The sequence below is a fragment of the Abramis brama genome (genome assembly GCF_963993115.1).
Source record: "Abramis brama genome assembly, chromosome: 19".
NCBI classification, from domain to species: Eukaryota; Metazoa; Chordata; class Actinopteri; order Cypriniformes; family Leuciscidae; genus Abramis; species Abramis brama.
The window spans coordinates 33,547,114-33,563,701 of NC_139981.1; the positions used below are offsets into that span (position 1 = coordinate 33,547,114).

Here is a 16,588-nt window from a genome sequence, read left to right on the forward strand (position 1 = left end):
TTCTGTACAACAACTTGTTTATTATTTACATTAAAACACAAAACATTTGAAAATCACAAGTATTTCTAATCAAAACCTGCTCGTATAAAAAGCTTGTCCAGGTAAAGTGCTGTTGAATATCTCACGTCTTCTTAAAGAAGGAGTCCAATGTGCCGGAGTTTCCCAGCACTCGGGCTCTCTTGGCCTTCGGGCCGCTCTGGATCCGTGTTCTGCTCTTCCCATGGGACAACAGAGGAGCTCCGGCGGGAACGGGACCGTCACTGGAGGCCGAGGAACTGAAGGATTTCTGCAAGTCCAGAGCGAAGTGATAATCTGTGTGTTCAGGCATTTCCCAGACCAGCACCTTCTGTCCACAGCGTTCACACACCTGAAGATCCACTGAGGAGCTCGGCTCTACACACACCTGAAGATCCTCGGAGGAGCTCGGCTCTACACACACCTGAGGATCCACTGAGGAGCTCGGCTCTACACACACCTGAAGATCCACTGAGGAACTCGGCTCTACACACACCTGAAGATCCTCGGAGGAGCTCGGCTCTACACACACCTGAAGATCCTCGGAGGAGCTCGGCTCTACACACACCTGAAGATCCTCGGAGGAGCTCGGCTCTACACACACCTGAAGATCCTCGTCTTTGGTCCGCATCCGCCCGTTTCCTTCAGAGAGCCCGAGGTTTTTCTCCAGGCTCTTTCTCTGGAAGAAGGAAGAGATTCCAGAGGCTTTCTGAGACCTGCACTGGCTGGGTGTGTTTTCCACAGGAGTGTGTGACGCGTGTTCCTCCGCTCGCCGCTTGTTCCTCTCGGCTGCCTTCTCAAACAGGGACTGGATGGCCCCGGGGCTCCTGGGGGCCGGCTGTGTTTTGGGGGTTTGCGTTGAACTTGCGTCGCTGCTCAGGAAGCTGGTTATTCCTCCTGAGGAGGATGAAGGTACATCACTGAACTTACTGGCTGACAGATGAAGGCAAGTCAAGGCAGGAGACCTACGAGAAAATAATGAAGCCTTAGCAAAGTAACTCAACTGTTGTAATATATATATATCACAGTGCATCCGGAAAGTATTCACAGCGCTTCACTTTTTCCACATTTTGTTATGTTATAGCCTTCTTCCAAAATGTATTGAATTCATTATTTTCCTCAAAATTCTACAAACAATACCCCATAATGACAACGTGAAAGAAGTTTGTTTGAAATCTTTGCAAATTTATTAAAAATAAAAATACAATAAAAATCACATGTACATAAGTATTCACAGCCTTTGCTTAATACTTTGTTGAAGCACCATTGGCACCAATTACAGCCTCAAGTCTTTCTGAGTAGCTACAAGCTTGGCACACCTAATTTTGGGCAGTTTCTCCCATTCTTCTTTGCAGAACATCTCAAGCTCCACCAGGTTGGATGGGGAGCGTCAGTGCACAGCCATTTTCAGATCTCTCCAGAGATGTTCAATCGGGTTCAAGTCTGGGCTCTGGCTGGGCCACTGAAGGACATTCACAGAGTTGTCCCGTAGCCACTCCTTTGTTATTTTGGCTGTGTGCTTGTGGTCGCTGTCCCGTTGGAAGATGAACCGTCGGCCCAGTCTGAGGTCCAGAGCGCTCTGCGGGTTTTCATCACGGATGTATCTGTACATTGCTAAATTCATCTTTCTCTCGATTCTGACTAGTCTCCCGGTTCGCTGAAAAACACCCCCACAGCTGATGCTGCCACCAATGGATGGTATTGGCCAGGTGATGAGCGGAGCCTGGTTTCCTCCACACATGACGCTTGCCAATCAGATCAAAGAGTTCAATCTTTGTTTCTCATGGTCTGAGAGTCCTTCAGGTGCCTTTAGGCTAACTCCAGACGGGCTGTCATGTGCTTTTACTGAGGAGTGGCTTCTGCTGATTGGTTGAGAGCGGCAGAGATGGTTATTCTTCTGGAAGGTTCTCCTCTCTCCACAGAGAAACGCTGGAGCTCAGTCAGAGTGACCATCGGGTTCTTGGTCTCCCCCGATCGCTCAGTTGGCAAAGGCTGTGAATACTTATGTACATGTGATTTTTTCGTTTTTTATTTTTAATAAATTTGCAAAGATTTCAAACAAACTTCTTGGACTTTTGTAGAATTTTGAGGAAAATAATGAATTTAATCCATTTTGGAATAAGGCTGTAACATAACAAAATGTGGAAAAAGTGAAGCGCTGTGAATAATTTCCGGATGCACTGCATGTCTGTGATTGGATACAATGATCAACCCTTCAAAAACATGTTGTCTTCACTGAGCGCTTGCACAGATACACACGTTTGAAAGCAGACGTCATTCAGCAGATCCCTAATATATCCGCTTGTAGACGAATCAGCTGATAGACAGTAAGACAACATGTTTTTTAAGGGTTGATCATTGTAGCCAATCACAAACATGTATGTTGAGCGCATGAAAACAATGGCCAATCAGAGGTGTTTAATGCTGCGTTCACACCAAACGCAAATAGAGCGTCTGGCGCGAGTGAGTCAATGTAAAGACGTGTTTATGTGCGTCTGGAGGTCCTGCGGCGCGAATGAGGCGTTTAGCGCGGCACAGTGGACGCGAATTTGCCTCATTCGCACGTCCAGTTCGCGTGAATGACGCGAATTGAGCGTCTGGCGTGATTGATTTTATTTGGTGCTTTTTGTGCATTCACGCATTTAACACGAATTTGCGTCTGACGCCCGAGTTGAAAAATCTGAACTTTGGCGCCTGTTCGCGTCGCGTTAACCAATCAGGAGCCTGCTTGCTGCTGTCACGTGGTGAAGTAAAAACAAAGCAAATCTTTTATCACATAAAAACTTGATTTCAATATATGAGACACATTCATTTTGTATTAAATGCTATTTATTCCTTATCTAAATTAGCGAAACTCGCTATTTGACGCGCTATTCGCGTTTGGTGTGAACGCAGCATAAGAATCCGCTCAACAGCACTCAAAAGGTTACAAGGAAATGCTGGTGTCGTTCGTATTTTTTAAATTTCATTACCGACTTGGTACAGAAGTCGGTACTTTTGACAACTCTGCTTGTCTACATTGGTTGTTTGTATAGCGGACGGTCCCTGTATTTCACTCACCACGCCTCCTGGTGGCTGCCTGCAGTATTGAGGCTCTTGATGATAGCAAAGCTGTCTGAGGTCATCTTGGTGGCGTCGTATCGCACAAGCGCACAGCAGCGAGAGAAACTACTGGCTCTCTTTTCTCCCGCCTGCCGGACGCCCACCGTCAGCTGTTTGGCCACTCGCCCGTTCTGCAGAGGAACACAGTACATTACAGCATCGCTGTGGGAGATAATCACACGCCAAACGCTAGTCCATGTTAAAACTCATTGACTTTGCTCACACAGGCCTACACTACCAGTCAAACATTTTAGATCGGTAAGATTGTTTTTAAAAGAAGTCTCTTCTGCTCAGCAAGGTCACATTTATTTGTTTAAAAATAATAGTATTGTTAAATATTATGACAATTTAAAATGACTGTTTTCTATTTTAATATATTTTCAAGTGTAATTTATTCCTGTGATCAAAGCTGAATTTTCAGCATCATTACTCCAGTCTTCAGTGTCACATGATCCTTCAGAAATCACTCTAATATGATGATTTGATGCTCAAGAAATGTCTTTACTGTCACTTTTGATCAATTTAATTCATCCTTGATGAATAAAAGTATTGAATTCTTTTATTTCTTTCGCCAAAAAACAAACAAACTTTTGAACAGTAGTGTATAATGTAACAAAAGCTTTAACAACTTCCCTAAACCGTTGGTTGGTTTTTCCACCTTGTTACACTTTTGCTGTTTGGGGTCAAAAATGACCATCCAAAAAATAGCTTGTAAATCTCTCATTATGCTATCAGGGGTGTCTAAAGTATCAGGGGATGAAGTTCAAACAGCCTGCAGAGCTTGTCTATTAAAATACATTAGGATTTTTGATTAGCTATGCCCAAAATACAGCGCAGCGCGAGCTCAGAACAATGCGCTTACTCGATCACATGACCACTGAACAGCGCCGTGAGATCCAGTGAGAAGTTTCCGATACAAACACAAATGTCTTTGTGATTTAAACTAGTTTAAAGCCAGATCAAACGGCGCTGATTTTGTTTAAAAACACTGACACGGAAAACAGGAGGAACATTGTGTGACAACAATCCAGTTACAATACTTTTCAATTCACAAATCACAAACATTTACTTAGGATTTATCATAGTAACACACTTACTGTAAACATGGTATTGTGGCAGAAATGTGGGATATTCATATCAAATGTTATTGTAATATTAATATAGACATTTATTACATATTAAAGGAGTAACGAAATATAAGGCAAATTACAGAAACAAATGTTTACTTTTAATAAGAATAGTTCTAACTCAGTAAGAATATTAAAATTTGACCCTTTAAAAATTAGGTTGTTAAAATGTATCTGTCTCCAACTCCAGCTACTGTCAAATGTACAAACATACATTATATAAACAGAAATGTATTGATTTGACAGCCCTTTTTTATTTAAAAGGCCATTAATTTTTTACCGGGAACACAAAATTAGGTAAAGGATTTTTAACACAACACAATACTGTGCATCATAGGTAGTATTAGTAAATGTGAATTTTACTTGGCAATTTAAACAGTTTGACAAACTCTACATGGCAACTAACTGCATTAAAACAGACATTGGTGTGCTTTTAGCAGCATTTCTTTGAGCGTGGCTCGTCCAATCAGAATGGAGTTGGAACTAGGGTTGTGCCGATAGACGATAGTATCGTGTATCGACGATAGACAGAGATATCGCCGATGACAGATGCCTTTGACGATATCAATACGATAATTGGCTCGTTTTTTCCATTAATGTATTAAATCATTATTATTATTATGAAGCTTGTATAGTTATTAAATTAATTAGGAACTACAATTATATTTGCCTTGCCTAAATTCATAACGACATCACCACATAACCACACTTGCGCCATATCACGCGCGTATGAGGACTCCTCAAAGAAAATGTTTTTAAAACAGACAAAACAAAAACTACATCCCACAACGAAATTTCATTGCAAGGTGATCCATTCACAAATTGTCAAGAGTGCTTTAACAGACGCATAATCTTTATACAGAGCCTAGATGAAGACGCGGCATCGTTGTTCGTCAGTGTTTTGTTTCCATAGCACATTAACAAAATATTTAATGACACGAATAACACTAAAAACAATACAATTACAAAATATTAATTATAATAATAATATCAATAAAATGATATAGGCCGCCTAGGCCTAATAAAAGTCTTTAGTTCACGAAGCATCTGTGAAACTCTGCCATCTGTGAAAATCACAAGCAACTTAAAACTTGTTTAACAAGAAATATTCTTCTAATTTTTTCGATGTCAATAATGTAAGTCCACAAGAGAAATATTCAGCCAGTAAATTAAGATAGTTGCTGTAGCCTACCGTTATCCACCGTCGACTCTGAGAGAACGTGCTGTTAATGCAGCGAAATCTCAGTCCGTTTCTGCTTTCGTTTTCAGGGAATGAGCGCGTTTACATGCACGTTATTAACTCGATTATGCTGAATAAACTGACAATGCATGTGGTCATGTAAACGGATTAACCCGTTTTCCTTTATCAGAGTCAAGTCATAAGTTTAAGTCGGCGTATAACCGATCGACTTTTAGATTTTTTCCTCTGATTTCTCCTGGCATTTAAAACACCTGCGTTATTGAAGTGCGAAGTGCATCCAGACAGAGAGAGCACTGGTAGGAGGACATATATCGCAGACTCCGACTCTTTCTTGAATCAAGAAATTAAAACGTGTTCACATCTCGTCAAACAGTCAAAATGCTGCAGATCTGTAACGGCATGAGAGGATAATGTGTGTCCGTAAATTTCCCGCTGACATGTTGAAATACTCTGAGTCAGATACAAGAATGATTAGGATCTTTTTTTTACCTCACTATACCAGGAAATAACCTGATTTAGCCTATTAATAAACACTTCACCTTTGCTAGCAAAATAGAAAAAAGATTCTCATTTAAAACGAAGTAATAAAACAAGCAAATTGATGAGTAAATAAGCAAGTTAATAATCAAATAAGTAAGCCCCGCCCCCTCACGATAATATCGTGTATCGCCGATCTCACAGGCTGACGATAGGACGATATGAAAATGGAGCATATCGCGCAACCCTAGTTGGAACTTCTGGTTTGCTTTCTCCAACAGCACTAGTTCCTTCATCAGTAACGGACTCACCATGTCTCTGTCTTTGCCCAGTCGTTCCTCTAACTCGAGGGCGAGCTGATGAAGCCAGTGCTGAACCTGCAGACACACACACAAGAGCATGAGCATCACGAGCAGGAACACACACACACACACACACACACACACACACACCTCCTTTTTCGTAGCCAGAGAGGTTTTCCCAGGGAAGTTCTTGCTGCAGCCGATAGATTTGGGAAGATGTCTCGGCTTCACCGTCTCAAACTCGATCCCTCGGCACAAGTCGAACAGCCACGGCCTGAGACAAACATTCACACACCTTTACACCACTTTCACAACATTCCTTCATTATTATTGGAAAAGGTTTTTTAGAATCGTTATATAGAGATTAAACGAGCATTCGTAACCAGAAATTGTCTGAAATCGCTGCAACCAAAAATGAATTTTCGCTTACGGCTAAAACCGTTTTATATTTTTTAAAGCCTAATAAATGTTAGAATTGATTAATGGCTAAAACTGAGGGGAAAAAAATTCATAGAATTTTTGAAAATAAATAAAAATAAATGAATAGAAGTAAGTAAAAAAAAAGATGCCATTAAACAAAAATTTAAAATATAGTCTACTGTCTTTGTTGTTTCAACGTTCATGGGAGATTAAATGTGAAATTATTACAATATAAAAATATATATAAAAAAATTTAATGTTAGGTGCAATGAATCGTGATTACAGAAAGATTTGTGATTAATTTGTTAATATTTTAGTTAAGTGACAACACTACTTTTGACATGAAACCGTCTCAGCTCTTGAATTCACAACAGATGTCATTTTTATGCTCCTTAATATTTATTTGCATGAGTGTTGATTATTAAAAAAAAGTTGATGAATCAATTATTAATTAAACTTAATTTTTGGTTTCAATGTTTTTCTAAAAAAAAAAAAAATTATAATAATTTTGGTGCATCATTCATTTCTACCCAAGTGCAATTAGAACTTTCCATGACGATTTTATTAATTTCCTTGAATTGTTCAGGCCTGAAGCTTCTTCCGATGGCATGTGTTTCTGAAAGTGCTGATTCTCACCCCGTCTTCTCTCCGAAGAGCTGCTCCAGCTGGATCTTGGAGAACTGAGTGAGATCTCCCATGTTTTCCACCCCCAGAGTCTCCGTAATGGATGTTCCCAGCTTTCCTCCCAGATTACGGCTGAAGATCAACCACACATCATCATGTTATCAGTGTGGTGGGACACAACGGCAATCATACAAGATCATAGTCCATAATTAGATCTACTGACATCTTACGGATAGGAAGAGTGTTGAAGAGCTGCGGGACGGATCCCAGGGGAATCACTGTCTGGCGATTGGGCTTGTTTAAACCACACGCCAGTTTGGCTAACACCTATGAAGTAAAAAAATGGAGGAAAAATGTGTGAACAAGTAGATCCAGATCCAATTATCATGATATACGTTTTGTGCTTTAATACTTTTGAAATGAAACAAAGTCTCAGACTTCAAATTCTGTCAGTTTTATTATAAAATTCAAGCCATTTGGACGGATTGCTGAAGCCACACGTGGACCGATGACTGAGTGATTTCTGAAGGATCATGTGACACTGAAGACTGGAGTAATGATGCTGAATATTCAGCTTTGATCACAGGAATAAATTACACTTTACTGTAAACACTACCATTCAAAAGTTTGGGGTCAGTAAGAATTTTATTTTATTTTTTGGGGAAAGAAATAAAATAAATCAATACTTTTATTCATCAAGGACGAGTTAAACTGATCAAAAGTTACAGTAAATACATTTATAATGTTAGAAAATATTATATTTTAAATAAATGCTGTTCTTTTGAACTTTCTATTCATCAAATAATCCTGAAAAAAAAAAATTACACAACTGTTTTCAACATTGAAAAGTTTAAAATATATTAAAATAGAAAACATTCATTTTAAATTGTCATAATATTTCACAATATTCACAATTTATTTTATTGTTTTTTATCAAATAAATACAGCCTTGGTGAGCAGAAGAGACTTCTTTTAAAAACATAAAAAATCTAACCGATCCAAAACTTTTGACCAGTAGTGTAAATATTTATACACATATACACTACTTTGTTAAAAAATTTGGATCGGTTAGATTTTTTATGTTTGTTATTATATATATATATATATATATATATATATATATATATATATATATATATATATATATATATATATTTTATATATATATATATATATATATATATATATATATATTATATATAACTATATATAACTATATAACGAACTACTATAAATATTATAGTATATAATAAATAGTAAATAAACATTATTATGTATATAATAATGTTTCCAAACTTTTGTCTGGTACTGTATGCAAATGAACCGCATGGATATTGTAATTGAATCGAGAGCTTGTGGATCTGTGTCAGTGCTGAGCAGATCCTCTGACTGGGAAGTTGTAAAGGATTCCTGCATGTAAATGTTTGTTTTGGTGAATCCGACCTTGTTGTGCGAGATCCCGGCGGAGCAGCGGAAGCCTGTGTGTTTCTCCACCGCGGCCCTCGTCTCCTCCACGATCAGCGCGCCGAGAGCCAGACGCAGATCAGCAGCAGAAGAAGAGGAGGAGGAGAGATGATCCAGCCACTGATGAAGACCCGCGGCCCGAAGCGCTTCTGCAGGAACACACAGATGATTAGGGGTGGGTCTCGCCTGGATTTTAAAGGTGCAGTCTGTAAGAATGACAACTAGTGGTGGAATAATTCAAAATATCAGAGATTTAAAAACACCATAGAAAAACAACTAGCCGAACTAATACAATTTCAAGCATTATTAAAGACAAGTAACATGCCTAAGACTTTTGCACAGTACTGTAGTTCACTGTACAGCATCATCTATTGTGAAGAGGCATTATGGTTGTTGTGCTGGAGTTTATTCTCAAGGAAGAAGCGTGTCTGTTAATAGCTAAAGCTACAGTAACATCTAGAGCTGGTCTATCAGCCTGAGAGCCGCTCCATCTAAACTGCTTATATCTCTGAAGACCTGGGGCCTCATTTATAACCGTTGCGTACGCACAAAACAGGCCCTGAAAGAGGCGTACGCCACTTCCGACGCATAAGTTGTGATTTATAAAAACAAACTTGACGGGAAAATTTGCACACCTGCACGCAAACTCTGACCCATGCGTACGAACGTTTTGGAGATGGAGCAGTTTGGCGACACCGATGGTGAGCTGGAGTTAAGTGTCTTTTTGGTCACTTTTAGACAGAAAATCTAAAGAAATACAAGATAATACAAATATAATTTCACTCACCAAGCCTGTCACTTGAAGCAAATATCCATCCCTTCTTAAATGTCCGCGCCAGCGAGCGCGTTGGGCCGTTTAGTGAAACTGACGCAAATAACAGTTTAAATAAATAAAATAATGATTTAAACTATGTTTTACTTCTGATATAAACATTTAGATTGGAGTTAAACACTTAAACATGAAATCATTACTGAGAAGTTACAAAAAAAAATATATTCAATCAATAGAAATATTTGTTGTGGATGCAATGTTTTTTTTAACACTTTTCCTGTGGCCTGCTGTGTTTTAATGTTTTAACCACAGAGATCATGATAATACCAGATTGTCTGAGAAAATAGTTTTGTGCAAATAATGCCCAAGGCCTATCTGTTTCCATTAAAAATATAAATCAATTAAAAATACTATTCGGCCAGTGGAAAAGATTAAATGTATTTTACACTATTTGATTTATGTATTCAAAAACAAGGCAAGGATAGGCAACTACATGATTTTTATTAATGTAATGTGTCTTGTACCATTAAACATTATCACGTGGATGAATAATCATATGCAAATGATATGCAGATGAGAATCTGTATAGTAAAACTAGGCGTTGTAAACTCCATATATGGTTATTTCGGGGAGGAGACGCATGTGCGCACAATCTTCCGCTGACTGGGATTTATAAAGTGAATTCTGCGCAGGTTCTGGCGTACGAACGGTTTTATAAGTCTGAATATTTTTTTGCGTATGTCATTTTTGGCTTTCAGGCGCACGTACACTTTTAGTAAGGTTCCCACAGTTTTATAAATGAGACCCCAGAAGTGTTCTTCAGTGTGGGGTTTTAGACACTCGAGGGACAAACGTTTCATAGCGTATCGGACTTTAACTTGTGTGCAAACTGGAAAAATCGCATAAAAAAAAGCAAATAAAGCAGCGTTTTCACATTCATCACGTGTTCAAGAGAACAAAATCGTCACTTCCTGGGAAATCGGTGCTCAATATCAGTAATAAACTGTAAGTTTCTGCAATCGTTCTCTTTCTCCTCCATCATAAACGAGTGTGTCTCGAGCGTCAGACGAAACACAGTAACCGCTGTCGTGTTCTCTGGCGTTCGGATGCTGGTGTTCGGGAACACACTCGTGTGTGAGACGCTTCTGGAGGAAAACCAATTCATTCTGATCACACACTTCGACTCCGGCGTTTCAGAAACACCAAACCAACATTAGAGATGCTGTGACGCCATTGGTCCACTGGTTACTCCAGTTATCCAATCACAGCTGACGCTGAGGCAAAGTCACATGAGGTTGAGGGATTTATTCTGCTAATGTGTTTCCAGCGTAGTTTATGTGCATTTCTTCTCATCAGTTAAAAAAATGTATCCACCTCAATTAAGCACATACATTTATATGAGCATTATTAGAATGTATGCGTATCTTCGTTTCCATCCCATTTTTTATGCAATATCCCAAAATTCACATAAGAATAGGTGGATAGAAACACAGCTAATGTTCCTGCCACACAAAAAATATGCGCATCTCAGCATTTCCATCCAGCATTTTTATTTATTTATGTGATATCCCAACATTTGCATCAGAATATGTGGATGGAAAGCATAAGGATTAGGTTTAGCTGTGATTCTCAAAAGCGCACCTTTATCGTCGCTGGGATCACCGGAGTGTGTCTGAGGAAAGCCTTGGACGTGTGTGTTGCTCAGCAGCTGCGGTGTGATGTCCCGGACGCCCGTGTGCTTCAGGCGCTCCTCAACGCTGGCCGTCAGGTCCATGTACGCCTCGTCGATACTCGCTCTCTCGATGACAGCGAAGCGGGACATCACCTCGATCACCTCCACACTCGCCTCCCGGTAACTGACGCACACACACACACGACAACTCGTTAAAAACAAATCATAGTAGGGTCAGTCATAAACCCAAGTCATTAAAGGTGCAGTGTGTAATATTTAGGAGGATCTGTTGACAGAAATGCAATATCATATTCATAACTATGAACCATTATGTGTTATTATGAACCGTTATGTGTTTATTATCTTAGAAATGAGCATTTCTCTCTACACACACTGCAGGTCCGCTTACATCGACATGTTTCTACGGTGGCCCTGAATGGTCAAACGCGTTTCGTCACTATGTTGTTCTTCGTGCAAAGAAGCTTCAGCTAAAGTCAGCGAATAAAACACTGACACAATGATGAACAAGTGACAATAATATTCGCAACAACATATCGTTTTACTGAATAATTAATTAAACATAATTTCTTAAATATCTTTGTAAAGAAACCTCATTGTTTAAAGGACAACTCCAGTGAAAAATGAACCTAGGGGTAATTAACACATGGTTACCGAGTCGATCGTTCCCTGCGATGCGTTTTCATGAAAATCGAATGTATAGAGTTTTATCTTTAAAAACAGATTAGCTCATAACAGTAGTATATGGGGCACAGAGTAAGTAAAAATAAATCGCTAGTTAATACCACTAACAAGGCTCAAAATAGCCTCACACTAACACGGTAACATAATGAGGGTCCCTACATGCAAACCGAAGCATTGAGAACTGTAAGAAGATACTTTATAAAGACTAGAGCCCGACCGATATATCGGCGGGCCGATATTATCGGCCGATATAAGGCATTTTCCTAACTATCGGTATCGGCATTTATAATGGCCGATAAATTAATATTTAAAAAAATGCAGCGATGCAGTGATTTATGTAAGGATGGCGCTGGCGCTGCTAATAAAGCACCTAAAAGCTGTCACAAAGAACTGGCAAAAGTGGCAAAAAAAATAACGGCCGTGTCCGGTGTAGACACAGTGTTAAAGCTCATTCTGCTACGTTACAACATCAAGCAATATTCCAATAATTTATGTAATTATAACACTTTATATAGTGCCATTTTGCATTAAGAGTAGCCAGATGGACATGCCAGACGCAACACGTTCAGAATTAATACACTTTTAGTAAACTACAGAACAGCGCGAGCGGGAAGCGGCGCACCTCACGCGGGCAGAGAACGCGTCCGAGAATGGACACTGCATTAGTGATATAAAACGCACACACACAGGTCTGTTAAATTAAGCAATACTTTTAAGGTAGTCTAATATTTTTCTGACTAACAAAATTACTGACACAGTAAAGGGTAGATTTAAATAAAGAAAAACGAAATTTAAATAAAGAAATTAAACGAAATTTAAATAAAGAAAAACTAAATTTAAATAAAGAAAAACGAAATTTAAAAAAAAAATTAAACGAAATTTAAATAAAGAAAAACGAAATTTAAATAAAGAAAAACGAAATTTAAATAAAGAAAAACTAAATTTAAATAAAGAAAAACTAAATTTAAATAAAGAAAAACGAAATTTAAAAAAAAAATTAAACGAAATTTAAATAAAGAAAAACGAAATTTAAATAAAGAAAAACGAAATTTAAATAAAGAAAAACGAAATTTAAATAAAGAAAAACGAAATTAAGTTAAATTAAAAACGAGATTAATTTAGATTGATAATAACGGGTAAAAAGGCTAATACATTTTGTTTCTATTATTCTATTTTCCACAATGTCAAAGCAACACAGCTTAATCCAAAACACAAGCTCAGACATGCACTTCGTCCATAGAAACTCAAACTCCGCTGTTCTGCGCTCTAGCCAGAGAACACTCCCGTTGCTGGAACACTTGCGCGTCGGTTCTATTTCTAGCTTGCATGCGTTTTCTGCGTGGCTCGAGCCGCGCCTGAGAGACGCGTGTCACACGCAGGCAGTGTGCAAACTCCAACCTGTTAACATGGGAGCCGAAATAAAAATGGCCATGCCACGCAGTCAGTGTGTCGCCGGCCTTATTCAAGCGCGAATGAGAACCGTTTCGCGGGGGATCCCAGATGTGAAAAAAAAAAAAAAAAAAACGAATATTCGAATGTCAAATTTTCAAATCGAATACCAACCCACCGAACGAATATTCAAATATTCGGGTCCAGCCCTATAGCCTACTTTCACGTTTAATACATTTTGCTTACTACTTATTTAAAATAGTATAAAACTACTGTACATATGTAATTATAAACGTTTTCATTATGATATTATTAATTTTACTTTACTAAAAAGATCTGAGTTCTTCCTCCACTGGTAGATATTAGAGAAATTAAGATAAAAATAGAAGATAAGGTTTTGTCAGTGACACTTTTGATATATTTATTGATACAAGTTATGTTTTAAATAAGGTGACTAAATTAAAAGACAAAGTCGTTAGTGAAGATTATGCAACAGTATTTAGAATATAATATAATATAAAATGCAATGCAAACTAGTTTGGTTACAGCTCAAATTCTCATTCTATCATTCACCCTGCCTCCATTACATATCTTTGTCACACAAGTGTTTGATCACCACATTTGAGTGATCATTGCAAACCATTTATGTATTTATTCTGTTTATACTGTATATTCTATATACAGTACCCATCAAAAGTTTGTACACACCAATTGGAAAGTGTGTCCAAACTTACTGTACTATAATACACATAAATAATATTGCTACTGTATTATAATATACACATAAATAATATCGCCGATATATCGGTATCTGGCTTTTTTTTATCGGTATCGGCATCGGCGCCCAAAAATCCATATCGGTCGGGCTCTAATAAAGACAGTACATTACGCGTTTACATGCAGGATCCATCTTGGAAAACAGTCTCGACTAATCGAGCCACGAACGCCGTGCTAAGTGAGCTCTGGTCAATAGGAATTACGTTTGTGAAATCTAACGTAGCACGGCGTTCGTGGCTCGATTAGTCGAGACTGTTTTCCAAGATGGATCCTGCATGTCAACGCGTAATGTACTGTCTTTATAAAGTATCTTCTTATTAAACTGTCTGTACACTTACAAAGTTCTCAATGCTTCGGTTTGTATGTAAGGACCCTCATTATGTTACCGTGTTAGTGTGAGGCTATTTTGAGCCTTGTTAGTGGTATTAACTAGCGATTTACTTTTACTTACTCTGTGCCCCATATACTAGCGTTATGAGCTAATCTGTTTTTAAAGATAAAACTCTATACATTCGATTTTCATGAAAACGCATCGCAGGGAACGATCGACTCGGTAACCATGTGTTAATTACCCCTAGGTTAATTTTTCACTGGAGTTGTCCTTTAACTGGCTACTCTGCTGTCTCAGACAACGACATCACTTCCTGTCGGCCACGTAACTTCTGTTGGGTGCAATTCACAACCTGACCACTAGATGCCGCTAAATATCACACACTGCACCTTTAAATCAGAAACATCCAGTGTAAATGGTAACAGGGTGAAACCAGCATGAATAGAAAGATTCATTTTCTAACTTGTAGCGTTTTTATAATGTGCCGTTTCTCCATTAGGACCGAACAGCACAACAGGAAGAGATGTGCACTTACTGAGTGAGATCCGCCTTCCCGTGGGACTCTCGGACTCGGGCCACCTGTAGATCCGGGCACAGGGTCCTGGCATCATCGGCCCACATGTTCCTGGTGACACCGTGAGCCCGGGCTTCATAACTCACCGCTATAATGCTAAAGACACACATCACTGGGGTCTAAATTACCATGAAATCAAAGATGACAATTCTTATCATTCACATCATTATTGTTTTAATAATCTTGAATCAGAATAAGTTCCTCTTGCAGCATCTCTTCTCTTCTCTGATGATGTGGGCGGGGCAACCTGTCACTCACATGAGATCAGCCAATAGCAAACCACAACCATCCAATCAATTCCTCACAGACACAATCAAGCCCCGCCCACATTTGATCTTGTTCCAGAAGCGTTTCACACTGATATACGACACAATAGAGGAGAAAAGACCAGAGCAACTTCCATTTCATTCTTTAATGGGTGAATTTCAGGACATATTCAGCTTAGTCTGTGGCACTTTACTGTATTTCGGTGTAATTTAGAAATAATAGGGGTGTAACGAGACCCTCATGTCACGATTCGATACATATCACGATACTGAACTCTAGATACGATATTATTGCGATACTCCAAGACATATGATAAAAGGACAAAAAATGTACTGTTGATTAAAATGCTAAATTTTATATAACATTGTGTGTATAAATGAATAGACTTGGACTTGGTGCTGAAACCCAACACACAGGACAATAGAGACACCAGAATAACAATATTGATGATTCTGAAGCTGAAAATACAGAATTATTTTAGACGAATATACTTTCACTGTCACTCACTAGATATATTTAAAATAATGTAGGACACTTTTTACTGGTAACATCAGACATTTGGCATTATCAGGACACAAATATTCCCCCATTGCATTATTATATACATTATATTCAACATTATATAGTAGTTTAATGCAGTACTGACACTAAAACTCTGAAAACTAGAATTTTTTCTCAGACAGTAGACTAATTTTTATTTTGGGTGAATTATCACAATACATATTGTCACTATCCACGATACATACTGATGCATTTTTGTATTGCGATATATTGTTACAGCCCTAGGAAATAATATTAAAGAGAAGAAGTAGTTATCGCATCGCACAAACATAAACATACAGTCAACATCAAAACATCACGGTTAATAGACTTCAAAATTATATTATATTTACAGCAACATATATGTCCGGGTGTTGACAGTAAATGTGCGACTATAATAACAGTAACAGAATGAAAGCAAAGTCTCACCCTCCGCCTTTCCATGTCTTGTATTGCGCTACAACACAGGGCTTGTTTTTGAGCTCGGGATTGATTCTTTGCTCCACTTGAACATAGAAACAATCCATGTCCACCAGCGCTATCACTCTTTCCTTCCCAAAATCCATCAGATTCAGCACAATATAACCGAAAAAAATCACTTATGAAATACTTATGAAATACTGAACTGCGCGCTCTTCTTCTTCTGCGTTTCCTGTTGCGTAACGCGCGCGCGCACAGCGCTGAGTCTGCGCACTGCCATCTAGAGGATTACAGCGCAATGACATTGGTGTCTTTATCATACAAATCCATTTGTATTTTACAAATCCATTTGTATTACCAGATTTATTATATTATTAATCATGCATGAGTAGATTCACATAGATTGAAACTT

The 16,588-nt window shown here is 38.5% G+C and overlaps 1 protein-coding gene across 2 annotated transcripts; it reads right to left on the reverse strand.

Annotated features, from left to right (window-relative positions):
* On the reverse strand, positions 1 to 16,438 carry polh (polymerase (DNA directed), eta). 2 transcript variants are annotated; one of them, XM_084093428.1, is made up of 10 exons: positions 16,186 to 16,438; positions 14,911 to 15,045; positions 11,146 to 11,360; positions 8,712 to 8,881; positions 7,492 to 7,595; positions 7,281 to 7,400; positions 6,375 to 6,498; positions 6,234 to 6,299; positions 3,076 to 3,248; positions 1 to 980 (listed from the first exon to the last, which is right to left on the reverse strand). In XM_084093428.1, exons 1-10 carry the CDS (start codon positions 16,320 to 16,322, stop codon positions 122 to 124), a joined length of 2,103 nt encoding a protein of 700 aa, XP_083949554.1. In that variant the 5' UTR covers positions 16,323 to 16,438; the 3' UTR covers positions 1 to 121. The 2 variants fall into 2 exon arrangements, with proteins under 2 accessions (XP_083949554.1, XP_083949553.1); XM_084093427.1 differs by having other exon boundaries at positions 8,712 to 8,938.
* Between the last annotated feature and the right edge of the window lie 150 nt (positions 16,439 to 16,588).

Excerpts from the sequence above, each read along its gene's own strand:
- polh (XM_084093427.1), bottom strand. The coding sequence starts at position 16,322 with ATGGATTTTGGGAAGGAAAGAGTGATAGCGCTGGTGGACATGGATTGT. Across the intron at positions 15,046-16,185 it reads AAGACATGGAAAGGCGGAGG|CATTATAGCGGTGAGTTATG; the intron begins GTGAGACTTTGC and ends GTGTGTCTTTAG. Across the intron at positions 981-3,075 it reads GGCAGCCACCAGGAGGCGTG|GTCTCCTGCCTTGACTTGCC; the intron begins GTGAGTGAAATA and ends ATTTTCTCGTAG.